The sequence below is a fragment of the Entelurus aequoreus genome, linkage group LG07 (assembly GCF_033978785.1).
Source record: "Entelurus aequoreus isolate RoL-2023_Sb linkage group LG07, RoL_Eaeq_v1.1, whole genome shotgun sequence".
NCBI lineage: Eukaryota > Metazoa > Chordata > Actinopteri > Syngnathiformes > Syngnathidae > Entelurus > Entelurus aequoreus.
The window spans coordinates 83,952,452-83,979,882 of NC_084737.1; the positions used below are offsets into that span (position 1 = coordinate 83,952,452).

The following is a 27,431-nucleotide window of genomic DNA, read 5'->3' on the forward strand; positions in this document are numbered from 1 at the left end:
ATTTGTAAGTAATGTGTTTTCCAAATATTAAAATTGATGGTTATCTTTTTTTGTTTGTTTACCAAGTACCATTACATTATAGCCTTTGAACTTTGTTTTGTCTTTTGTTTTGTTTACATTTCATGAAACAAATTGTAATATATATATATATATATATATATATATATATATATATATATATATATATATATATATATATATATATATATATATATATATATATATATGTATATATATATATATATATATATATATATATATATATATATATATATATATATATATATATATATATATATATATATATATATATATATATATATATATATATACATGTATATATATGTATATGTATATATATATTACAATTTGTTTCATGAAATGTAAACAAAACAAAAAGAGTTGGACAATATCGGAATATCGGATATCGGCAAAAAGCCATTATCGGACATCCCTAGCATTCATACATTGTTTATGTAGGATATACGCATGTATATATAACCTAATCATATTGTTTCTTGAATTTAAAAATAGCTGACCGTTTTTTTCCCCCTTCACTGGGATTATATTCCCAGTTTTGTTCTCGTACGTCTGGTCACTTATAGCATATAAGAATATTCTACTACTGTTAAGCAAACTATGAATAATAAAACACGCCAAAAAATGTGTCCTTTATCATAGCTACACGTATGACAAAAAACCGCGTGAAAATCAGTGGTATTCAGTGAGGTAAAATGAATTAAATGCGCTGACAGTTCATTGCTCCTGCCAAATGAATTGCACTGAGTGGAGCGGATCACCACTCCAAGATGGCGGCCCCGCGTCTCGTCAGCGCCAGTAGGCAGTAGCGCTCGATGCTGTGTAGAGGATGTCTATGATTTTTAAAGAGGAAACCACTTCCTACTTCCTGTCTTCTCCGAGCAAAGTTACTTCCTGGCTTCAGAGGCAGCGTGGCAGCCTCCGACGCGATGATTGGCCTGAATAAATCACGTGATCGCCACAGGGACTTTGTGCCTGGGATCCTGCTCCGGTTGTAGTTTACTGTCGACTTGTAGACACACCTGCACCAGGAAAGGTGATATACTCTTCTTTTGCCTTTTATCTAAATTGCACGGTCGTTGAAAAAAAAAAAAATACAAATAAGATAAAGCTGCTACTCTTCGACATGCTAACAAGAATGTACATTCCCATGTTTAACTCCTTTTAGCTTGACTAGTTAATAGCTTGAGGCATGACTGTGCACTTTTTTTTCTCTTTAGTAACCTAAACATGCAATACTATTTCTTATTGTTCTGTTTGGCATATTTCTTTTTTTCACACGTATTAGAATGGCCGAGGGGATACCAAAGGAGGTATTGATGAACACAACCCTCATCAATAAATTGGCAGAAGTGGCTAAAGATGCAGCACTCCTCCATGGTGTCCTTATGAGGGCCAACGAGTCCCCCAATTCATCAGAGGTGAGCAACTAGAACAACTCTGTAATTGAGTTGTTCTGTGTCACCAACACATTTCTGGGATTGTTCTTTTGTGGTTGCATTACAAAGTGCAACACGTTTATCACTGTTGGCTCAAAAAAAAATCATAGTAAAGCAAAAAGCACTAGCAGTTGTCATCTAAGAAAGTAGCTGCGTAGTTATGTATGTTTTGATGGATTTTGATTGGAACTTTTATTAGTCAAGAGGAGCCACATGAGGTGGTACGGGCATCTGGTCAGGATGCCACCCGAACGCCTCCCTAGGGAGGTGTTTAGGGCACGTCCGACCAGTAGGAGGCCACGGGAAAGACCCAGGACAAGTTGGGAAGACTATGTCTCCCGGCTGGCCTGGGAACGCCTCGGGATCCCCCGGGAAGAGCTGGACGAAGTGGCTGGGGAGAGGGAAGTCTGGGCTTCCCTGCTTAGGCTGCTGCCCCCGCGACCCGACCTCGGATAAGCGGAAGAAGATGGATGGATGGATGGATTTATTAGTAGATTGCACAGTACCGTACATATTCCGTACAATTGACCACTAAATGGTAACACCCGAATACGTTTTTCAACTTTTTTAAGTCGGGGTGCACGTTAATCAATTCATGGTAAAGTGGTAAAGTAAAGTGTTAACACTGCAAAACGCCACTGTGGCTACTGTGCAGGAACTACCGTATTTTTCGGATTATAAATCGCACCGGCCGAAAATGCATAACAAAGAAGGAAAAAAACATATATAAGTCGCGCTGGAGTATAAGTCGCATTTTTGGGGGAAATGTATTTGATAAAAGCCAACAGCAAGAATAGACATTTGAAAGGCAATTTAAAATGTCTAAAGAATAGTGAACAACAGGCTGAATAAGTGTACGTTATATGAGGAATAAATAACCAACTGGTATGTTAACGTAACATATTATGGTAAGAGTCATTCAAATAACTATAACATATAGAACATGCTATACGTTTACCAAACAATCTGTCACTCCTAATCGCTAAATCCCATGAAATCTTCTTCCTCTGTGTTACCCCCCCTCTAGGGGGTGTAATCCCCCACCCCACATATGCGGTCCTCTCCAAGGTTTCTCATAGTCATTCACATCGACGTCCCACTGGGGTGAGTTTTCCTTGCCCGTATGTGGGCTCTGTACCGAGGATGTCGTTGTGGCTTGTGCAGCCCTTTGAGACACTTGTGATTTAGGGCTATATAAATAAACATTGATTGATTGAAACAACTCTGCAAACTCCAAAGGCAGACAATGCACCGCTTCCTCTTCTATTTTACAGGAATGTGTTAATAATTTCACACATAAATCGCCCCAGAGTATAAATCGCACCCCCGGCCAAACTATGAAAAAAAACTGCGACTTATAATCCAAAAAATACAGTATGTTTCTTTTGTTTGTGATACCGATGTAAGACTTAGACTTACACTTCCTTTTATTGTCACTCAAATTTGAACTTTGCAGTACAGATAACGAACTTTCGTTGCATTAGCTCATGGTGGTGCAGATATAAATACCGTATTTTTCGGACTATAAATCAGTTTTTTTCATAGTTTGGCCGGGGGTGCGACTTATACTCAGGAGCGACTTATGTGTGAAATTATTAACACATTAGCGTAAAATATCAAATAATATTATTGATGTCATTGACGTAAGAGACTAGACGTATAAGATTTCATGGGATTTAGCGATTAGGAGTGACAGATTGTTTGGTAAACGTATAGCATGTTCTATATGTTATAGTTATTTGAATGACTCTTACCATAATATGTTACGTTAACATACCAGTTGGTTATTTATGCCTCATATAACGTACACTTATTCAGCCTGTTGTTCACTATTCTTTAGACATTTTAAATTGCCTTTCAAATGTCTATTCTCGTTGTTGGCTTTTATCAATTAAATCTCCCCAAAAAATGCGACTTATACTCCAGTGCGACTTATATATGTTTTTTTCCTTCTTTTTTATGCATTTTCGGCCGGTGCGACTTATACTCCGGAGCGACTTATACTCCGAAAAATACGGTACATATATTACTGTACAGATAAATATACTGCACTTTTTGCATATGCATCCACATTTATGGATGTATGTTATATTGTCTTTATATTCCAGCGAGTTAATCCATTTTTGGGGGGGAATTGAGGGGATTATTTTTAATGCGTTCAAGAGTCTTAACACAGCATTACAACATTTACATCCGCTAAAATGCAGTGGCGGGCCGTGTGTTTCCCACCTAGGCCTTCAGCGATGTCCGACTTCAATGATGACCTCAAAATACCATCATTTATGTCACCACGTGACCATTGCTGGAGAAATACCATACAGGAACACAATTACGCACTACTGGGCATTGTGCAAAACGGGTTATTTTCTGGCGCTAATAAAAAAATCAATAAACCCGCATCAGCAATTAAAACATATCTTATGTGGCACTGTCAAAATTAAAATGGCAAAAAACATATTTAACGTGAAAAAATAAAGAAATAAAATATATGAACTCACATTTCATCGCCGGGACGGCTTCCCGACATCGTCTCACAAGATGTAGTTTCTCTTTAAATATCCTTTTTGAAAATGGCCTTGCAAATATATGTGTGGTCTTGTCCAATCATAAAAGATGCAGACGAGGCGTGTTGGCTGAGTTCTTAAAGTTTACTCCACAGCGTGCTCATCAATAACATCCCGCTGCATGTCTACATTCAACAACCTAAACGGGGCTACTGCGCATGCTCTTCACTACTGTGGCATGCTGGGTAATGGAGTTCCTATGTTACCTAGATCATAACATTACTATATATCTGCCTTAGGCCAGCTAGAAGGCCTTACTGACAACAACTCGTGATCTGTCTGTCAAATGTATGTGTCCGTTCACTTACAGTGCACAGACATTGTTGATTCTGAAGGCCCCGGGCAGATTTGGTACAGCATGGCAACATAAGATAGCTGAATTCTGATTGGATAAAAAAACTCTATAACCTAAAAACAACAGCGCTGGAAGGAGCATGATATGACACGAAGAGAATATAAATACTTTTAGATATTTAGGGAAAGTAAAATTAAAAATGACTTTTATCTTTAATTATGATCATGATTTCTGGTTATGTTAGGCTAGCACACCACTGCTAAAATGAAATAGTGCCAACACTAACCCAGTTAGCCATTTAGGCAGAAAACTTAATGGTACTTAAAGGCCTACTGAAATGAATTTTTTTTATTTAAACGGGAATAGCAGATCCATTCTATGTGTCATACTTGATCATTTCGCGATATTGCCATATTTTTGCTGAAAGGATTTAGTAGAGAAAATCGACGATAAAGTTCGCAACTTTTGCTCGCCGATAAAAAACACCTTGCCCCTACCGGAAGTAGCGTGACGTCACAAGCGGTAGTGCTGCTCACAATTCCCCGTTGTTTACAATGGAGCGAGAGATATTAGGAGCGAGAAAGTGACGATTACCCCATTAATTTGAGCGAGGATGAAAGATTCGTGGATGAGGAACGTTAGAGTGACGGACTAGAATGCAGTTCATGAGATATCTTTTTTTCGCTCTGACCGTAACTTAGGTACAAGCTGGCTCATTGGAATCCACACTCTCTCCTTTTTATATTGTGGATCACGGATTTGTATTTTAAACCACCTCGGATACTATATCCTCTTGAAAATGAGAGTCGAGAACGCGAAATGGACATTCACAGTGACTTTTATCTCCACGACAACACATCGACGAAGCTCTTTAGCATGAGCTAACGTGATAGCATCTGTCTCAAATGCAGATAGAAACAAAATAAATAAATCCCTGACTGGAAGGATAGACAGAAGATCAACAATACTACTATCAGGAGACACCGAACCAAACACTGGACATGTAAATACACGGTTAATGTGTATTCGACACCTGTCGAAGCCTAGCAATGCTGTTGCTAACAACGCTAACTTAACAACGGGACCTCGTCAGAGCTATGATAAAAACATTAGCGCTCCACCTACGCCAGCCAGCCCTCCTCCGCTCATCAACACCCGTGCTCACCTGCGTTCCAGCGATCGACGATGCGGTCGGCGGCCCGGAGACGTAGGAAGTCAAGGTGAGTTCGCCGCTAGCGCGTCTGCTATCCAACAAAGTCCTCCTTGTTGTGTTGCTACAGCCAGCCGCTAATACACCGATCCCACCTACAACGTTCTTCTTTGCAGCCTCCATTGTTCATTAAACAAATTGCAAAGGATTCACCAACACAGATGTCCAGAATACTGTGGAATTTTGTCGAAGAAAACAGAGCTCTGTGTATTGTGTCCAAAAGGGTCCAAACACTTCCGTGGACCTGGCGACGTCACGCGCATACGTCATCCTCCAAAGGCGTTTTGAACCGGAAGTTCCCCGGGAAATTTAAAATGTCACTTTATAAGTTAACCCGGCCGTATTGGCATGTGTTGCAATGTTAAGATTTCATCATTGATATATAAACTATCAGACTGCGTGGTCGCTAGTAGTGGCTTTCAGTAGGCCTTTAATGGTGCTTTCTGCGGCAGTTTTCCTATAAACAACTCACCTTTGCTGTCAAGCGTAAAGTAGAACTAAAGTAGAAAGAGTTCATGAATATTAATAATAAGACTTGTAGAAGTTCTGTATTTTAGCATTCCACTTTGTGTTGTAGCTGGTGACGTATGCTCCCCTCACACTCTTCCCCACGCCTGTGCCCAAAGCCATTTTCCTGCAAGCTAAGGCGGTGCAAACTCTTTACAACACGCTGGTGGACAAGATCAGCCAGGATCCTGACTTCCTGCAAGACAGTCTAGCGAGGTGAGCTGACATGCTGAAACAAATGTGCTACTTGTTCCCCCCTCAAATTTAAAATGTGATTATTGATATATATTTTGGCACACTTTTATTCCATTTTGCAGTACCATTGCTGTCGACGATTTCACTGCGAGGCTGTTCAAAATCCACCAGCAGATCCTTCAGGAAGGAAGATCGCAGGTAAGTCCTTAGAGCACGCTTGATGAAACAAACTTGGGATATACTTTCGAGTAGGCCTGGGCGATATGGCCTTTTATTAATATCTCAATATTTTTAGGCCATGTCACGATACATGATATATATCTCCATATTTTGCCTTAGCCTTGAATGAACACTTGATGCATATAATCACAGCAGTATGATGATTCTATGTGTCCACATTAAAACATTCTTCTTCATACTGCATTAATATATGCTACTTTTAAACTTTCATGCAGAGAGGGAAACCACAACTAAGTCAATTTACCAAAAGTGTATTTATTAAGCAGTGGCACAAACATTCATGTAAATTCCAAAACAGAAAGTGCAAGACATTTTAAAACAAGCTATGAGTGCACTTTTGTGCATGATGTCACTAAGATGACATATCAAAACAACACTAAATTAAAGTGCACTTTTTGTACAGAACGCCACTACAATAGTTAAACAAATAAAGTGCACTTTTGTGCATGATGTCACACAAGATATTTCAAAAACTGTAAAATAAAAATTAGCTGCATAATAGGAAATCAAACAGTGTATGTCCTTCTATGTGGTAGGTTCCTGCGGACGTTATCTCCTTCTGTTTTTGACTTATTTTTTTCATACGGAGATGTTGACATGCGGAGTTTCAAGCACTCCTTATTCTCTAGGCCAGGGGTGTCAAACTCAAATACAGAGTGGGCCAAAATTTGAAACTGAACAAAGCCGCGGGCCAAGGTTGAACAAATTAACCTTTTAATAGGGACCCAAACAAGTTTTGCATTGAATATTGAACAAGCAAGGCTTATATAACTTTATAGTGACACGCAAAATGGAGTTTCAAATAATAATAATAATAATTAAAAAATATCAATGGCATATCAAATACAATTTAAAAAACAATTGAATGCCTCTTTTCTATTGGCAGCCTTCTGAGGTAAATATCAACATTAACTTTTTCCACAGACTAATACATTTGAAAATAAAATAACAATGAATAAACCAACCATTCAGGACTTTAAACTGCTCATTTTGCAACACACTGATCTAATCTGATGTGCCCAAGCCAGATACCTGCCATCTTTTCTTGGATGCTCGTTCATTAATGTCGGGGTTCAGGCTTTGAGCTGAGGCAACCTTCATTATCCAATGAAGGTGTTCATCAGCCATTATATCTCGTAGTCCACCCGGACCACAGTCTTGGGGGCGTGCCTTAAAGGCACTGCCTTTAGAGCCCGCTTTTCATCCATTCTGACAACGTGCCGGCCCAGACACAAGGCATGTGCGGCTTCTGTACGCACACACACGTGAATGCAACGCACACTTAATCAACAGCGATACAGGTTACACTGAGGGTGCCCATATAAACAACACCAAACAAGAATAACAAACACATTTTGGGAGAACTTCCGCACCGTAACACAACATAAACACAACAGAACAAATACCCAGAACTAGGGATGTCCGATAATGGCTTTTTGCCGATATCCGATATTCCGATATTGTCCAACTCTTTAATTACCGATACCGATATCAACCGATATATGCAGTCATGGAATTAACACATTATTATGCCTAATTTGGACAACCAGGTATGGTGAAGATAAGGTACTTTTTAAAAAAATTAGTAAAATAAGATAAATAAATTAGAAACATTTTCTTGAATAAAAAAGAAAGTACAACAATATAAAAACAGTTACATAGAAACTAGTAATGAATGAAAATTAGTAAAATTAACTGTTAAAGGTTAGTACTATTAATGGACCAGCAGCACACACAATCATGTGTGCTTACGGACTGTATCCCTTGCAGACTGTATTGATATATATTGATATATAATGTAGGAACCAGAATATTAATAACAGAAAGAAACAACCCTTTTGTGTGAATGAGTGTAAATGGGGGAGGGAGATTTTTTGGGTTGGTGCACTAATTGTAAGTGTATCTTGTGTTTTTTATGTTGATTTAATAAAAAAAAACAACAAAAAAACCAAAAAAACCAAACCAAAAAAACCAAAAAAAACCCGATACCGATAATAAAAAAAACGATACCGATAATTTCCGATATTACATTTTAACGCATATATCGGCCGATAATATCGGCAGGCCGATATTATTGGACATCTCTACCCAGAACCCTTTGCAGTACTAACTCTTCCGGGACGCTACAAAATACACCCCCGCTACCACCAAACCCCAATTAGTTGTGCTGCTACTTTTTGTAGCAACGCTTTCGCCGCATACTTGACATATTACGGTTGTCTGCTCAACATCTTCCCGCTTGAAGCCAAACCACCGCCAGGCGATGGACCCCGTGCTGTTTTTCTTGGGAATTAATTCTTCCTCCATTTGTTACCAGATTCACACCTTCTCTCTCTCGTATTACCACTCGCACCGCTCCGCTAATCACTTGCCACAGCTAACGTTACCCATGCCGCTACCTCTCTGCTCCGCGAGAGCGTATGACGTTGCACGCGCGACAGTATGTGACGTACACTACCGTTCAAAAGTTTGGGGTCACATTGAAATGTCCTTATTTTTGTAAGGAAAAGCACTGTACTTTTCAATGAAGATAACTCTAAACTAGTCTTAACTTTAAAGAAATACACTCTATACATTGCTAATGTGGCAAATGACTATTCTAGCTGCAAATGTCTGCTTTTTGGTGCAATATCTAAATAGGTGTATAGAGGCCCATTTCCAGCAACTATCACTCCAGTGTTCTAATGGTACAATGTGTTTGCTCATTGGCTCAGAAGGCTAATTGATGATTAGAAAACCCTTGTGCAATCATCTTCACACATCTGAAAACAGTTTAGCTCGTTACAGAAGCTACAAAACTGACCTTCCTTTGAGCAGATTGAGTTTCTGGAGCATCACATTTGTGGGGTCAATAAAACGCTCAAAATGGCCAGAAAAAGACAACTTTCATCTGAAACTGGACAGTCTATTCTTGTTCTTAGAAATGAAGGCTCAAACACAAAATTGTTTGGGTGACCCCAAACTTTTGAACGGTAGTGTATGTAAGAAGGTGCGCTTGTTTTACCTCTCTGTGAGAAGGAGAGACAAGAAAGAGTGAGAAACGCCCGTAGTGTAATGCCCGGAGCTAAAAGCAACTGCGTGACAACGTATACTCGAATATCACGATGTAGTCATTTTCTACCTCGCACAGAGACAAACCCGCGATATATCGAGTATATTTGATACATCACCCAGCCCTTCTTTCGAGTAATGTGTGTGCTGCTTGTACTGAATAAATTTACTATCCACTAAAAAGGAGTCAACACACAACCCTTATTGTCTAACTTGCCGACAGTCAATCATGAGTGCTGCGGTTCATTAAAAGAAACAGGATTTTCTTTAACAGTGTTTCTGCGGGTCATTAAAAAACATTACAAGTCATTAAATGGATTTTGCAAGAATTAAAGCCTTAAATTGCATTAAAAACATTACATTTGATGTCAAGAGGCAATAAAAAAACCTAAATACAATTGTAGGCCCGGGCTGATAGTCAATAAATAGAAGAATAAATGAAAATGAACTCAACTTTCCCTGCAGAAAGCTTTTGGCGCTGTGCAGAATTCACTTATTGACTTAAAACTGGTTCTTAATGCTGACAAGACAAAACTTAAAGGCCTACTGAAATGACTTTTTTTTATTTAAACGGGGATAGCAGATCTATTCTATGTGTCATACTTGATCATTTCGCGATATTGCCATATTTTTGCTGAAAGGATTTAGTATAGAACAACGACGATAAAGATCGCAACTTTTGGTATCTGATAAAAAAAAGGCTTGCCCCTACCGGAAGTAGCGTGACGTAGTCAGTTGAACATATACGCAAAGTTCCCTATTGTTTACAATGATGGCCGCATGAAGTGAGAGAGATTCGGACCGAGAAAGCAACGATTTCCCCATTAATTTGTGCGAGGATGAAGAAAGATTTGTGGATGAGTAAAGTGCAAGTGAAGGACTAGTGGGGAGTGGAAGCGATTCAGATAGGGAAGATGCTGTGAGAGGCGGGGGTGACCTGATATTCAGCTGGGAATGACTACAACAGTAAATAAACACAAGACATATATATACTCTATTAGCCACAACACAACCAGGCTTATATTTAATATGCCACAAATTAATCCGCATAAAAACACCTAGGTGTTTGTTATGCTAGCTCCTAGCTACTAGCTACTAGCTCGAGCTAGTTATAGCTCGAGCGGGTAATATGGACGGGATCCCGTCCATATTACCCGCCAATACAATTCAAACACCTGCACAACACACACACTCACTCAGCCCAAAGAACCATTCACCTAACCCAAGGTTCATAAAGCTTATATATTTAACCAAAGTTACGTACAAGCAATCAAATGTTTGGAAGCGCGCGGGTGGGACCTGATATTCAGCTGGGAATGACTACAACAGTAAATAAACACAAGACATATATATATACTCTATTAGCCACAACACAACCAGGCTTATATTTAATATGCCACAAATTAATCCTAATGCTAGCTCCTAGCTCCTAGCTACTAGCTCGAGCTAGTTATAGCAAGCGATCAAATGTTTGGAAGCGCAACTGTGTACCCAAATCAAAGTCCTCCTGGTAAGAGTCTCTGTTGTCCGAGTTCTTCGATCTTGACTGCATCTTTCGGGAATGTAAACAAAGAAGCGCCGGCTGTGTACGTGTTGCTGCTGACTTCCCTCGCAAAATAGACGCTTCGCACCGACAACTTTCTTCTTTGCTTGCTCAGCTTCTTTCTCCATAATGCAATGAACAAATTGCAACAGATTCACCAACACAGATGTCCAGAATACTGTGGAATAATGACATGAAAACAGAGCTATTTCGTATTGACTTCAATGGTGTCCGAATACGTCCGTTTCAATGATTGACGTCACGCGCATACGTCATCATACATAGAGGTTTTCAACCGGAAGTTCCCCGGGAAATTTAAAATTGCACTTTATAAGTTAACCCGTATTCGCATGTGTTGCAATGTTAAGATTTCATCATTGATATATAAACTATCAGACTGCGTGGTCGGTAGTAGTGGCTTTCAGTAGGCCTTTAAGCAGTTTTCCAAACATAGGAAGATGCCTCGAACTCCCCCGGTAGTGTCAACTCTTCAAGGGAATGTCATAGAAGTGGTGCATGAATATAAATACCTTGGTGTTTTAATTGAGGACTCTCTCACTTTTAAACCTTTTATTGATCAACTGGTGAAGAAACTAAAACTTAAATAGGGGTTTTTCTTCCGTAATAAGAGCTTTTTTTCTTTTGGTGTAAAAAAAAAAAAAGCGCCTTGTCTCTGCCACATTTTTATCTGTGCTAGATTATGGTGATCTTTTTTATATGAATGCTACTCATGCCTGTCTTCAGATGGTGGACTGTGTTTACCATGCTTCTATGAGGTTCATCACAAACTGTAGAGCCATGACCACACCACTGTGACTTGTACTCTTGGGAAGCAGGCATGCTAATAGCTTAACTAAGCTAGCTTTAAACAACACAAAGAAACAAGTAGGAATTATTCATCATAAACCAAATATAAAATGTTCTAAATACATGTTCAACGTTATGAGAGTGCTCTAGTCCAGTGGTTCTTAACCTGGGTTCGGTGAGTCGGGCTAGGGGTTCGGCGGAGGTCAAGACACACCTGACTCATTGTGTAAATAAAAACTTCTCCCTATCGGCGTATTACGGATAAGACAACAGCAGAAGTCAGGCTGATTTGCAGGTGTGTCATTTGTTGTGAGTTTATGCACTGTGTTGGTTTTGTTGTTTGAACAAGGTGATGTTCATGCACGCTTCATTTTGTGCACCAGTAAAAAAACATGGTAACACTTTAGTATGGGGAACATATTCACCATTAATTAGTTGCTTATTAACATGCAAATTAGTAACATATTGGCTCTTAACTAGTCATTAAGTACTTATTAATGCCTTATTCGGCATGGCCTTATTATAACTCTAACCCCGGCCCTAAGCCTAACCAAATAACTCTAAATTAAGTCGTTGTTACTCAGAATATGTTCCCCATACTAAAGTGTTACCAAAAACATATAACTTTGTCTTGAATTTGAAAAAAACCCCATTATTTTTCACTAAAGGGTTCGGTGAATGCGCATATGAAACTGGTGGGGTTCGGTACCTCCAAAAAGGTTAAGAACCACTGCTCTAGTCCAATAAAGAAATGCTGCTTGAGGCTGAGCCAATCTGTGGCCACGATACTGAACAGTGTGGTCTGATTGGTTTGGTCCCATATAGTGGCCAGTATTACTGTAGTATTGCTACTTTTACCCCATTTGGCAATTGTTATGCTTGATAAGGCTTAATTTGGGGCAAAAATGTTGTAGAATATGCCTTAAAAAACAAATGAATGGCGATTTTGATGAAACTGCAATATTTGAAACGCTGTTCGGGTGTTTCCAATAAACTGCCAAGATACCTGTGGCGGTGGGGGCGTGGCTATGGGCTATGACATCATCGAGTAATTTGCATAATTTACTACAATGATATGATTTTCTCTAAAAAGGCTCAAAAAATGTATACTTACTAATTAATAATAACAGTTTTGTTTTAAACGTCCATCCATCCATCCATCCATTTTACAATATAATTACAACACTTTATGTACATATTTATATACAGATTTGAACAATAAGTTATTTACTGAAATATATTTATTAATTGTGGTTCTTACAAAAAATATATATTATAAAATATAAAAGCTAAAATGTCTCTTATAGCTCTGCCCCTTTAATTAGTGCATACTAAATAATTTAACTTTAGCCTACTACTACAACCATATTATTTACCAGCAACATAAAGTGAAACAGAGGCAGAGGTGTCCTGCCACAGTCAGTAACAAATAAACAGAAAACAGTAGTGGTCAAATACAAATAAGGCAACAAGAGAAGTATCCTACACTTCTCTTTTGTAAAGTAAATCTGAACAGCCTATATGGGCATCTACATCAACTATATGACTTGCCTGAGAAGCTGGACAGGACAAAAAAAAATAAATATATATATATATATATATTTATTTTTATTTGTATTTATTTTTATTTGTGGCGGACGTAATTCTTTCGTGGCGGGCCGCCACAAATAAATGAATGTGTGGGAAACACTGCTGTATGGAGAGGGATGACCTTATTTTGATCGTTAATTGCAATGTTTTATACACCTAACTATCACACCTACCAGAATTAAAAATGAAAGAAAATATGGAGTTTGATGGGTTGGAGGTCAAGGTTTTTTTTTTAAATTATACTAAAAATAACAGAACAGAAAAAAACATTCCTTAAACTGTTTCCACAAAAATTGTCTAAAATGTCTCACTATGATAAAAACATAAATCTCTTTATCAGTGTCTCTTTCTCCACAGTCCATTGTGTTGGGTCTGAATCGATCCGACTACATGTTGGACCAGAGGGAGGACGGTTCCACGTCTCTGAAGCAGATCGAGATCAACACAATCTCCGCTAGTTTTGGAGGCCTCGCCTCACATATGCACAACGTGCACCGGTAAGTAAGGCAATTGTACCTCAAAAACAAGTACCTGCCAAATTTGAGTTCGGTATGATGAATTCTATTGAGGTGTGGAAAGGAATGAATTCTATTACAGACGGGATAAACTTCATATGTAGTGGAAACTTTGATGTTGTACAGTTTGGAATGGAGTTAAAAAACAACACTAAAGTCAACATCAAATAATTATTGCTTTTTCACATGTCAAGATGATGTTTTGTTTTTGCATTTTTGACTTATCTTAATGCTTGTATGACAGTGTTGTTAAAAATGAGTCATATTTACCTTTTATTTGCTGCAATATATACACATAATAGCATCTTAAAGCAAAGCACATGCAGGGTTCCAGCGGGGCATTACGTAATTAATTTAAATTAATTTTGCAAAAATGCATTAAAATGCATTGAATTTGATGTCCAAAGGCATTATATATGTCATACAATTGTAGGACTGCACTGATAGTAGTAAGTCAATCAATTGAACGGTAATAGAATAGAATAGAAAGTACTTTATTGATCCCTGGGGGAAATTCAGCACCACAGTTCGCTCACAATAGACAATAAATGAAAATGAACTCATTAACTTTGCCGTCATCGATAAATTGCTACGTCGGTCTGTGTTTCTTTTCATCGGCTGCGGCTTTCAAACCGGATACAAAAGGTCTTGTAAAGCTGTTTATGGGTGTTTTTACTATCTGTACCTTGTGTGCTATTTTATTGCTAATACTTTGAAAATGTGCATTTAATTCTTACTCTACATGCTGTCATCAAGTTTTAAGCAAATTAATGAGTTAAGAGTTCAAATAAACGTTTAAAAACTACCGGTAATTGGACTACATTTGGACTATGAACTTGCATTTGTGTCCAAATATAGGGGTATTTTCTTAAGCAAAATTTAAATATGCAAGTGAGTAATAACCTGTGATTAATCACAGCTTAAGAGTGATTAAAAAAAAATTAATCACTTGACAGCCCGAACATGTGTGAGCACATATATACATATATTATACACGCCAGCCCCCAGTGGCCCAAGAATCAAAATAATTGCCCAGGTCTGACTGAAGAGTTTTTTTTTCTTGCACAGACACACCCTGAAGGTGGCTGGACGACTGGGGGAGAGCCAACGCATCTTAGACAACAACCCTGCGGTGGGTCTGGCTCATGGTATCGCTAAGGCCTGGGAGCTTTATGGATCAGATCGGTACGTACTCTTAAACTTTATTAAACATCCCCTCAATGTCAATCAACTGCTTTTAATATATTCAGTGTTTCCCATAAACTGCCAAGATACCTGTGGCGGTGGGGGCGTGGCTATGGGCGTGGTCACCATGACATCATTGAGTAATTTGCATAATTTACTACAATGATATGATTTTCTCTAAAAAGACTCAAAAAATGTATACTTACTAATTAATAATAACAGTTTTGTTTTAAATGTCCATCCATCCATCCATTTTACAATATAATTACAATACTTTATGTACATATTTATATACAGATTTGAACAATAAGTTATTCACTGAAATATATTTATTAATTGTGGTTCTTACAAAAAATATATCTTATAAAATATAAAAGCTAAAATGTCTCTTAAAGCTCTGCCCCTTTAATTAGTGCATACTAAATAATTTAACTTTAGCCTACTACTACAACCATATTATTTACCAGCAACATAAAGTGAAACAGAGGCAGAGGTGTCCTGCCACAGTCAGTAACAAATAAACAGAAAACAGTAGTGGTCAAATACAAATAAGGCAACAAGAGAAGTATCCTACACTTCTCTTTTGTAAAGTAAATCTGAACAGCCTATATGGGCATCTACAGGACAAAAAAAATAAATAAATTTTTTAAATTTTTTAAAATTTGTGGCGGACGTAATTCTTTCGTGGCGGGCCGCCACAAATAAATGAATGTGTGGGAAACACTGATATTAATTAGGCTAGTTTTATTTAGTCAATGCGTATTGACAGGTTTGGACTTAAGTGTTGAGTTTTTCTTTGTATTGGTCTGGTTGTCATTACAGAGCAGTTGTCATGTTCTTGGTGGAGACCAAGCAGCAGAACATCTTCGATCAAAGATTTATCGAGAACGAGTTGTGGAAAAGGTGACTTTCAAATGAAAGTAAACTCGGATTGTTACTTTTATTAAACATAATAAACATCCTGCTGCTTACAATGTTTTTCAGGAATATTCCCACTTTGAGAAAGCGTTTTGAAGATGTTTCACAATCTGGAAAACTTGACAAGGATAAGAAACTGTTTGTGTAAGTCTCCTCTGTCAAGAAATCTAAATTATGTGAACTTTTTTTAAATTATATATATATACAGTACATTGAATGCTTTGTGTTCAGTGATGGTCAGGAGGTCGCATTGGTGTACTTCAGGAATGGCTACATGCCTCAACACTACACGTCTGAACAGGTAGTCTTTTGTCTTACAGCAATTAGAGAATGGGCTGCCAGTGAAATGTTTCAGAACATGCATTTGCAGTGTTTCTGGTAGCCTCCAAAATCCACTAACAATAGTGACAGGGATGCAACCCCTTATTAGTTTTGTATTGTCAGCCTGCACACATGCTTCCTGCCCCCGTGTAAAAGTAAAACAAACTTCTTTATGCTCTGCTGCGCCGTTGGATCTTTGTTTGGTCACCAACTAATACACTAAGCATGCTACAATCTGTTTTGGATCCGCTGATGGTTCTGCTTTTTTATCATTTCCTGACTGCCAGTTAAATTCCATCACAAATAGAGTATAATATTATACTAAGTCTATTCTTACACTATTTGCCTATATGTGACCCTTATGTGATATATTCAATGTTATTGTGAACAGTACAATTAAAAAAAACACAAAAATAACTGAAATGTATCTAACACAACTGCAGTCTAAAGAGCTCATTTATTGACACTGTTTATTGCGACTAACATGCTTTTACTGTACAGCCTTTGTTATTCGTTTAAAGCAGGGGTGTCCAAAGTGCGGCCCGGGGGCCATTTGTGGCCCGCAGGTCATTTTTTAATGGCCCCACAGCACATTTTAAAAATACGAATGAAAAAAATTAAAAACATGATAAGTGATATAAAAGAGCAAACAGGTGAAATGTAACAAGAAAATGTCGCAATGTTTACTCTAATAACACAAAGGTGCCATGCAGGCTGTTTTTTTCTTTAAAAAATAATAATGAATCAAAATCAATGTCATTATGAATTATTGACCTATTCAAGGCTCCAATTACGTCACATCTCCTGACTGGAAGGATAGATAGAAAATCAACAATACTATTAAACCATGGACATGTAAATACACAGTTAGTGCTTTCCAGGTTGGCGAAGCTTAACAATGCTGTTGCTAACGACGCCATTGAAGCTAACTTAGCTACGGGACGGCGGCGGGCGTTGTAGCTTTCGACAACACCCCGGCCGCCAACAGAGTCGGCAAGAAACATATATTTCCCCAAAGTTACGTACGTGACATGCACATAGCGACATGCACGTACAGGCAAGCGATCAAATGTTTGGAAGCCAAAGCTGTACTCACGGTAGCGCATATGCTATCCATCTCAAAGTCCTCCTGGTTGTGTTGCTGTAGTCCGCCGCTAATACACCGATCGCACCTACAACTTTCTTCTTTGCAGTCTCCATTGTTCATTAAACAAATTGCAAAAGATTCACCAACACAGATGTCCAGAATACTGTGGAATTTTGGGATGAAAACAGAGCTTTTTGTATTGGATCCAATGGTGTCCGAATACTTCCGTGTCAACCATCGACGTCACGCGCATACGTCATCATACATAGACGTTTTCAACCGGAAGTGTGGCGGGAAATTTAAAATGTCACTTTATAAGTTAACCCGGCCGTATTGGCATGTGTTGCAATGTTAAGATTTCATCATTGATATATAAACTATCAGACTGCGTGGTCGCTAGTAGTGGCTTTTAGTAGGCCTTTAATGACCACAATTTAGATACAGGGATTGACAATACGTGCTTAACTGAAACCTGGCATCAACCAGAGGTCTATTCCACTGGCTTTAGATATTTGGAGAAAGCTCATTGCACTGGTCGCTGTTTTTTACGGCAAAGAGCTGGAACCCTCCTCTATGCCACTCCCCTAACCGCCCTCATTTAAATGCCAACTGCCCCCCCCCCCCCCCCACACTTATACTCCTTATCTATCAGACTGCCTCCTCACACCCAGAACCAAGCTTTGCACGATGAGAACGTGGCTTATGCTCATCTGCACCTCGCCTCTGGAACATTCTCCAGGACGACATCAAAACCCCACAGACACTTAAAGGCCTACTGAAAGCCACTACTAGCGACCACGCAGTCTGATAGTTTATATATCAATGATGAAATCTTAACATTGCAACACATGCCAATACGGCCGGGTTAACTTATAAAGTGACATTTAAAACTTCCCGGGAAATATCCGGCTGAAACGTCGCGGTATGATGACGTATGCGCGTGACAAAGTCAGAGTAACGGAAGTTATGGTACCCGTAGAATCCTATACAAAAAGCTCTGTTTTCATTTCATAATTCCACAGTATTCTGGACATCTTTTGCAATTTGTTTAATGAACAATGAAGGCTGCAAATAAGACAGTTGTAGGTGGGATCGGTGTATTAGCAGCGGACTACAGCAACACAACCAGGAGGAATTTGTTGGAGCGCTAGCCGCGCTAGCCGCCGACCTCACCTTGACTTCCTACGTCTCCGGGCCGCCAAACGCATCGGGTGAAGTCCTTCGTCCTTCTGCCGATCGCTGGAACGCAGGTGAGCACGGGTGTTGATGAGTAGATGAGGGCTGGCTAGCGTAGGTGGAGAGCTAATGTTTTTAGCATAGCTCTGTGAGGTCCCGTTGCTAAGTTGCTAAGTTAGCTTCAATGGCGTCGTTAGCACAGCATTGTTAACCTTCGCCAGCCTGGAAAGCATTAACCGTGTATTTACATGTCCACGGTTTAATAGTATTGTTGATTTTCTATCTATCCTTCCAGTCAGGGGTTTATTTTTTTGTTTCTATATGCAGTTAAAGCACGATGCTATCACGTTAGCTCGTAGCTAAAGCATTTCGCCGATGTATTGTCGTGGAGATAAAAGGCACTGAATGTCCATTTCGCGTTCTCGACTCTCATTTTCAAGAGGATATAGTATCCCAGGTGGTTTAAAATACAAATCTGTGATCCACAATAGAAAAAGGAGAGTGTGGAATCCAATGAGCCAGCTTGTACCTAAGTTACGGTCAGAGCGAAAAAAGATACGTCCATCGCTGCCTCTCAAGTCCTTCACTCTAACGTTCCTCATCTACGAATCTTTCATCCTCGCTCAAATTAATGGGGTAATCATCACTTTCTCGCTCCGAATCTCTCTCGCTCCATTGTAAACAACGGGGAATTGTGAGGAATACTAGCTCCTGTGACGTCACGCTACTTCCGCTACAGGCAAGGCTTTTTTTTTATCAGCGAGCAAAAGTTGCAAACTTTATCGTCGATTTTCTCTACTAAATCCTTTCCACAAAAATTTGGCAATATCGCGAAATGATCAAGTATGACACATAGAATGGATCTGCTATTCCCGTTTAAAAAAAAAAAAATCATTTCAGTAGGCCTTTAAAAATCCTTCAAAAAAACAACTCAAAACCTTCCTTTTCAAAAATGCATTCCCCTCTTTAAGCACTTTTTAGTTGTTTTTAATATTTTACGACTCACCTTCCTGCTTTCATACTTTTAAATTTTTTTTAATAATATGCATCCATTGTTGCACTTCGGAAAATGTAAAGTGCATTATAAATAACAGGATTATTATTAAGCATGCTACACACCGAGCAGAATGACATGAGAAGACATAGTAAACACTAAAGCTTCAAAGTGATCCTAATAGCGATATTATCGATGCATAGTATAAAACGATACTAAAGTGTTAAGATCAATATTTTTCATTTTCCTATTCTATTTACAAAATAACTTTTTTGTCGCATTTGTTATTACTTACAAACTCAGGGAGTAAGTGTCTGGATACGGGAAGGCTTTAAGGGCAAAATCCAAAGGATTTATGTGGGAGCCTATAACAGTTTTTAGTTATTTTGCACTTGCCACTTTATTATGTTAAAAAAATAGTATGTAGAATAAATACATCCTCTGATTTACACCAATACAAGCAAGTTATACATTTAATGAAATAACCTTTATAAAACAGTTTACTTTATTTACTTGGTAAAAACATTTCAGTTCCGTCAGCTATGGTCAAAGTATCTGATCGAAATAAGATCGGATCTAAGGCCCAAAATTTTAGTTGGGACATCCCTACTTTATTGTTATGTTGTTAAAAACTAAGGCGGGAAGGTCCTTGCACACAAGAGTGCTTTAGGGATAAACAGCTAAATGATTTGAATGATTGCCAATGTTAGTTTTTGCTTTTGTTTAGTTAATTTGCTTTATTGACTTTATTTTGCTCAAACAACTGTATGTAACAAACAATATTTTGTTGATATTGTCACATTGTCTTATATTATTGCATTTATCTACATCAATCAATCAATCAATCAATGTTTATTTATATAGCCCTAAATCACAAGTGTCTCAAAGGGCTGTACAAGCCACAACGACATCCTCGGTGTCGAGTGGGTCTGACATAATATTGTGAAAGTCCAACACATCAGCGAAAGTCCAGTCCATGGTGGGGCCAGCGGGAACCATCCCGAGCGGAGACGGGTCAGCAGCGTAGAGATGTCCCCATCTGATGGACAGGCTAGCGGTCCACCCCGGAGCAGAGTAGAAAAGAAAAGAAAAGAAACGGCAGATCAACTGGTCTAAAAAGGGAGTCTATTTAAAGGCTAGAGTATACAAATGAGTTTTAAGATGAGACTTAAATGCTTCTACTGAGGTAGCATCTCTAACTTTTAGTTAAACTGTTTACGAATAAGTTTATTATTATTATTTTTTGCTTATGTTTTGTTTTGATTATAAGCATGGTCAACAAATCAAAGGCAAAATCATTCACTGATCTTGAAACATTTCAAGCAAAAAGTATTATCTGTAATTTTAGCCTTGTATTTAAACTGTATGCCCACTGCTACACAACTATGCTAACTAATTCAAACATTCATTATATAAACTGCTCAATATAAAGTTGTAAACGCCTTCTTCTCATTGGTAGACATGGGAGGCTCGCTTGATGATTGAGCGCTCCTTGGCGGTGAAGTGTCCAGATATCGGCACACACCTTGCTGGGACGAAGAAGGTCCAGCAGGTGCTCGCCAAATCTGGAGTTCTGGAACGGTTCTTTCCCGATCAGCCGCAAAATGTGGAGCAACTCAGGGCTACCTTTGCTGGCCTTTATAATCTTGACATGGTGAGTAAATCACATTTTAATAAAGTTTATTTTCCTCAAAAGACAAATACCTACAGCCAATCAGCCTTGTTGCCCTGACTACTCTTTATACATGACAAAGACTAATCTTAGACTGCATGTGTGTGGGCGCATATGTATATATATATATATATATATATATATATATATATATATACATTTAACATGAAAATATAGTTTCTTTTTAACAAATGTGTGCACATGTCATTATTATGTAATAATAAGGCCTTTCACTTTCTGTATGAAAGGGACCAGAGGGTGACAAAACGGTGGAGATGGCTCTGGCGACACCAGACCGGTTTGTCCTGAAACCCCAGCGAGAAGGAGGAGGTACAGTCAAAGAGGGAAACAATATGAATTTCGACACTGTATGCAGTAAAATTGATCACCATCTATCATTCACTTAGCATTAATCAGTTTGGAATTGCAGCCGTTTGATACAGGATACGGTGAAACGGTTATTTTAGTTTTTAAACACTTTTCCCCATAAGAAGTGATTACCGTAATTTCCGGACTATAAGCCGCACCTGACTATAAGCCGCACCAGCTAAATTTAGGGGAAAATACAGATTGCTCCATATATAAGCCGCACCCGACTATAAGCCGCAGGGACCAGAACGAGGGGAAAAAGTAGCGGCTTATAGTCCGGAAATTACGGTAATTTGTTCCGGTGTCAAACTGTGTCCATCATTACTTGTTTTTTTTTGTAGGATTTCAATAATCCTGTTGTACAAGTGTAAAAAGAAGTTAGCTATCTCCTAATGAACATAAAGTGAAACTCTTTAAAGATAGTAAATGTGGGGATGAGGTTAGAACTGCAAAAAAAAAAAATCTATTCCACTTAGCTTTATCTACTAAACAGGAGTAATCCAAATACGGTTTGAAACAAAACAGACACAAGAGTAAGAAAACCATGTGAGCTTGGTTCCCAACTAACTCAAATTATCCAGCGTGGCTGCATCATAGGTATTTAAGAAAAGCATTCTCTTAAAGACACAATACACGTGCTTATGTCCTAAGACAGGGGTCGGCAACCTTTACCACTCAAAGAGCCATTTTAACAAATTTCACAAATTAAAGAAAACAATGGGAGCCACAAAACTCTTTTGAAAATTTAAAATGATATAACACTGCATACAAAGCTTTTTTTGCTATGTTTTAACCAGGGGTCTCAGACACACGCCCCGGCCCACACCTTAATAGGAAATTTAATGATAGTGCGGCCCGCGAGTTTTTAATGAATGGCGCATGTAAACGTCATACTTGCCAACCCCCACAATTTTTCCGGGAGACTACCGAATTCCGGGGTGTGATGACACTGCTTTTAGCGCCCTCTCCAGTATGCTCAAACAGCGCACCTGCTCAGGTACATGTTGAATGCAGCTTTGGCTTGCATACGTTAGAGACAGCAAGGCATACTTGTTCGACAGCCACACAGCTTACACTGACGGTGGCCGTATAAAACAACTTTAACACTGCTACGTTACAAATATGTGCCACACTGTGAACCCACACCAAAAAAGAATGACAAACACATTTCTGGAGAACATCCACACTGTAACACAACATAAACACAACACAACAAATACCCAGAATCCCATGCAGCCCTAACTCTTCCGGTCTACATTATACACCCCCGCTACCACCAAACCCCGCCCACCTCAACCGATGCACGGAGGGAGGGGGGGATTGATGTGTGGGGGTTTGGTGGTAGCTAGGGCTGCATGGGATTCTGGGTATTTGTTGGGTTGTGTTTATGTTGTGTTACGGTGCGGAGGTTCTCCAGAAATGTGTTTGTCATTCTTTTTTTGGTTTTTTGGCTTACACCGTCAGTGTAAGCTGTGTGGCTGTTGACCAAGTATGCCTTGCGGTCTTCAACGTGTGCAAGTATAAGCTTCCTACAACATGTGGCCGAGCTGGCACACCGATTGTGCTGGCTATTGAGGACGATAAATGCAGTGCTCGTTTGTGCTGGTTACAGAGGACAATAAATGCAGTGCCGTTAGAGCACACCCTTAATTTAGTTGTTAGGGTGAAAATTGGAGAATATTTGCCCCGGGAGATTTCTAGGAGAGGCACTGAGATCCGTAAGTCTTTGGGAAAATCGGGAGGGTCGGCAGGTATGCAGCTGAGCCGCGTCAGAGTGGTCAAAGAGCCGCATGCGGCTCCGGAGCCGCGGGTTGCCGACCCCTGTCCTAAGAGAAGTACTAAACTAAACTAAAGCTAGCGTCTATATGTCACTTTAAGTTGAATAATAGTAACTCAACTACCGTACTTTAATTAGTTTTTTGGGATGTAACAATAAACAGTATTAATCATAACCGCAGTAAAACTCTGACGGTTAGTATTACCTTTTTATATTAAAATTATTTTTAAAAAACTTGATTGATAACTGCACTTTGATAAACTCACGGCCTGACTAGTGTCACCTCGATAGCTTAAATGCCAACATGAAAACAAGAGCTATTAAGATCTTTGGTCATTAAGAAACAACATACCCCAATGTAAACTTATACAAACACATTGCTGTCTGAGCAACTAAGCTATTTAATCGTGCACACTGAACCTACAAAATGTGCTCTCTTACAACAGAGTGATTGTTCTACACGAGACGGAGGTGGTTTTATTGTGTGCTTAAAGACCACTGAAGGACGCCACAATGCCCGCCAGAAATAATAATAAATACTAGATTTTATTTGCTACGTACTCCATTAAAATAGATAAAATACTAAGACATGCAAAATGGTGGGTTTTCTTACAGCACAAGTACAAACCCCGTTTCCATATGAGTTGGGAAATGGTGTTAGATGTAAATATAAACAGAATACAATGATTTGCAAATCCTTTTCAAGCCATATTCAGTTGAATATGCTACAAAGACAACATATTTCATGTTCAAACTCATAAACTTAATTTTTTTTTTCAAATAATAATTAACTTAGAATTTCATGGCTGCAACACGTGCCAAAGTAGTTGGGAAAGGGCATGTTCACCACTGTGTTACATGGCCTTTCCTTTTAACAACACTCAGTAAAGGTTTGGGAAGTGAGGAGACACATTTTTGAAGCTTCTCAGGTGGAATTCTTTCCCATTCTTGCTTGATGTACAGCTTAAGTTGTTCAACAGTCCGGGGGTCTCCCTTCTGCTATTTTAGGTGCCACACATTTTCAATGGGAGACAGGTCTGGACTACAGGCAGGCCAGTCTAGTACCCGCACTCTTTTACTATGAAGCCACCTTGATGTAACACGTGGCTTGGCATTGTCTTGCTGAAATAAGCAGGGGCGTCCATGGTAACGTTGCTTGGATGGCAACATATGTTGCTCCAAAACCTGGATGTACCTTTCAGCATTAATGGTGCCTTCACAGATGTGTAAGTTACCCATGTCTTGGGCACTAATACACCCCCATACCATCCCACATGCTGCCTTTTACACTTTGCGCCTATAACAACCCGGATGGTTCTTTTCCTCTTTGGTCCGGAGGACACGACGTCCACAGTTTCCAAAAACAATTTGAAATGTGGACTCGTCAGACCACAGAACACTTTTCCACTTTGCATCAGTCCATCTTAGATGAGCTCAGGCCCAGCGAAGCCGACGGCGTTTCTGGGTGTTGTTGATAACCGGTTTTCGCCTTGCATAGGAGAGTTTTAACTTGCACTTACAGATGTAGCGACCAACTGTAGTTACTGACAGTGGGTTTCTGAAGTGTTCCTGAGCCCATGTGGTGATATCCTTTACACACTGATGTGGCTTGTTGATGCAGTACAGCCTGAGGGATGGAAGGTCACAGGCTTAGCTGCTTACGTGCAGTGATTTCTCCACATTCTCTGAACCCTTTGATGATATTACGGAGTGTAGATGGTGAAATCCCTAAATTCCTTGCAATAGCTGCTTGAGAAAGGTTTTTCTTAAACTGTTCAACAATTTGCTCTCGCATTTGTTGACAAAGTGGTGACCCTCGCCCCATCCTTGTTTGTGAATGACTGAGCATTTCATGGAATCTACTTTTATACCCAATCATGGCACCCACCTGTTCCCAATTTGCCTGTTCACCTGTGGGATGTTCCAAATAAGTGTTTGATGAGCATTCCTCAACTTTATCAGTATTTATTGCCACCTTTCCCAACTTCTTTGTCACATGTTGCTGCCATCAAATTCTAAAGTTAATGATTATTTGCAAAAAAAAATTTTTTTTATCAGTTTGAACATCAAATATGTTGTTTTTATAGCATATTCAACTGAATATGGCTTGAAAATGGTTTTTTTCCCCCCAAGGGAACAACATTTACGGAGAAGAGATCTGCGAAGTTCTGCACAGAGTGAAGGGCAGTTCTGAGAGGACAGCCTACATTCTGATGGACAAAATCCATCCTAAACCGATGCAGAACTACCTGCTGAGAAGAAACTCTCCCCTCGCAATCAGCAGCTGTCTCAGTGAATTGGGCTTCTTCGGAGTCTATGTCAGGTAAGCATACAGAAGTGCTCTACAGTCAAAATAGAGGCTTTTGACAATAACGTCCATGCAGGCATGGTAAGGACATGGTGATGAACGACTGCGTGGGACATCTGCTGAGGACCAAGAGTTCCGAGCATTCAGACGGTGGCGTCAATGCGGGTGTTGCTGTGTTGGACAACCCTCTGCTCTACTGAGAAGGTGCATCTTTACCTGTGTGGACTTTCACGACACCATTCTTATTACACTACCTCATGCAATGTAAGCAACATTAACATCAGACCAGTCGTTCCAAAAAGGACACTTTTTGGTTTTTGGTACAGAAAAACTATTTTAAATGCAAATTATGAATATGTTCTGTCTCAAATGATAATAATAATAGTAAAAGCTTTACGGTTGAAAAGTAAACGGTATTGCTAAGTTGCAACCACGTGTCTTCGGGCTGCAGCCATCAATTATTTTAGTGATCTACCCAGTAATCGATCTAGTTTGATGTATTGATTATTTATCCAATCCAATCCACTTTATTTATATAGCACATTTAAACAACAAAATGTTTCCAAAGTGCTGCACAACAAAAATAAATACATATAAAAACAATATAAAATAAATATGATTAAAAACAATTTCAAAGGGTAAAACCAATTAAAGAGGGAACATACTTTATAGACTCAATGCATATTTTAGGAAAAAATACAATTTCTGCTTGCCATAACCTTCATTATTTTTTTCTAATAAACTGCACTTTTAAGTCTGCGTTAATAAAAAATAAATAAATAACTCAGCCATAGCCACACAGAATCCCCACACCCACTCTATTGCAGCCTAGCCAAAACTATGTCTGTGTATTTAAAGTCCTGGGCATGCTACCCTGATTTTATCCATTTTTATTAATTACACTCATTAAAAGATTTATCGAAGCAATAGAATCTAAATTGTAACTTTTTTTAAATTTGGATTTATTAAAGAAATAGTTGCAGCCATACACGTGACCTCAATGTACTTTAGGTTGTTCCTTGATGGGCCAACAAATAGTTCATTTTGCAGCATCTGTATTATAAAGGTTTGGGGCGAATACACAAATCTGGGGCCGTACTTATCAAGCTTCTTAGAGTGCCATTTTACACTTAAGTCCTGAGAATTTGCGAAATTTAGTCCTACTCTCAAACTTAAGAATAAAAGCTTTTTATCAACGTTCTTAAGTCTAAGAATCACTCCTACTCTCCACGATATTTAAGAGACCTTCAGAGGTGTCTTAAGTGGTTAGGAGTTGCCAGCAGGGGATGGCACTGAGGCGAGAGAGACGTGCGCCAACGTTCAGGGAACGGAACAATGTTTTTTGTTTTTTTTGATGACGAGCAGCTGATCAAACGGTATCGTTTAGACAGAGCGGATATTATTTTTGTCACAGATTTAATACTTTTCGATTCCTTGTTGATTTCTGCATGTGTCTGCAGTGGGCTAGTATATATAGAGCCACCCACACCAGTTTCAAATTAGTTGCCTAATTAATGAATTGGAAAGAAAATGTTATGACAGTAGCGTATGTGTGTGGCCGTGAGGTGAGTGACGTCAGTGAGTGTGTGGGCGAGAGAAGAGAGGGAGCGGTAGCGTGAGTGCCGGCGG

The 27,431-nt window shown here is 39.0% G+C and overlaps 1 protein-coding gene across 1 annotated transcript; it reads left to right on the top strand.

Annotated features, from left to right (window-relative positions):
• The first annotated feature begins 931 nt into the window (after positions 1 to 931).
• gss (glutathione synthetase) lies at positions 932 to 27,158 on the top strand. The gene is made up of 13 exons (XM_062054666.1): positions 932 to 1,075; positions 1,328 to 1,460; positions 6,125 to 6,270; positions 6,372 to 6,447; positions 13,838 to 13,977; positions 15,064 to 15,180; positions 16,003 to 16,083; positions 16,165 to 16,242; positions 16,330 to 16,399; positions 21,136 to 21,330; positions 21,597 to 21,678; positions 25,628 to 25,817; positions 25,879 to 27,158. Exons 2-13 carry the CDS (start codon positions 1,329 to 1,331, stop codon positions 26,000 to 26,002), a joined length of 1,431 nt encoding a protein of 476 aa, XP_061910650.1. The 5' UTR covers positions 932 to 1,075; position 1,328; the 3' UTR covers positions 26,003 to 27,158.
• Positions 27,159 to 27,431: the final 273 nt, after the last annotated feature.

Bases quoted from the DNA above. Each gene is read 5' to 3' on its own strand.
- gss (XM_062054666.1), top strand. From the start codon at position 1,329: ATGGCCGAGGGGATACCAAAGGAGGTATTGATGAACACAACCCTCATC. The intron at 21,331-21,596 runs GTGAGTAAATCA...TCTGTATGAAAG, and splicing joins GCCTTTATAATCTTGACATG to GGACCAGAGGGTGACAAAAC. The intron at 21,679-25,627 runs GTACAGTCAAAG...TTTCCCCCCAAG, and splicing joins ACCCCAGCGAGAAGGAGGAG to GGAACAACATTTACGGAGAA.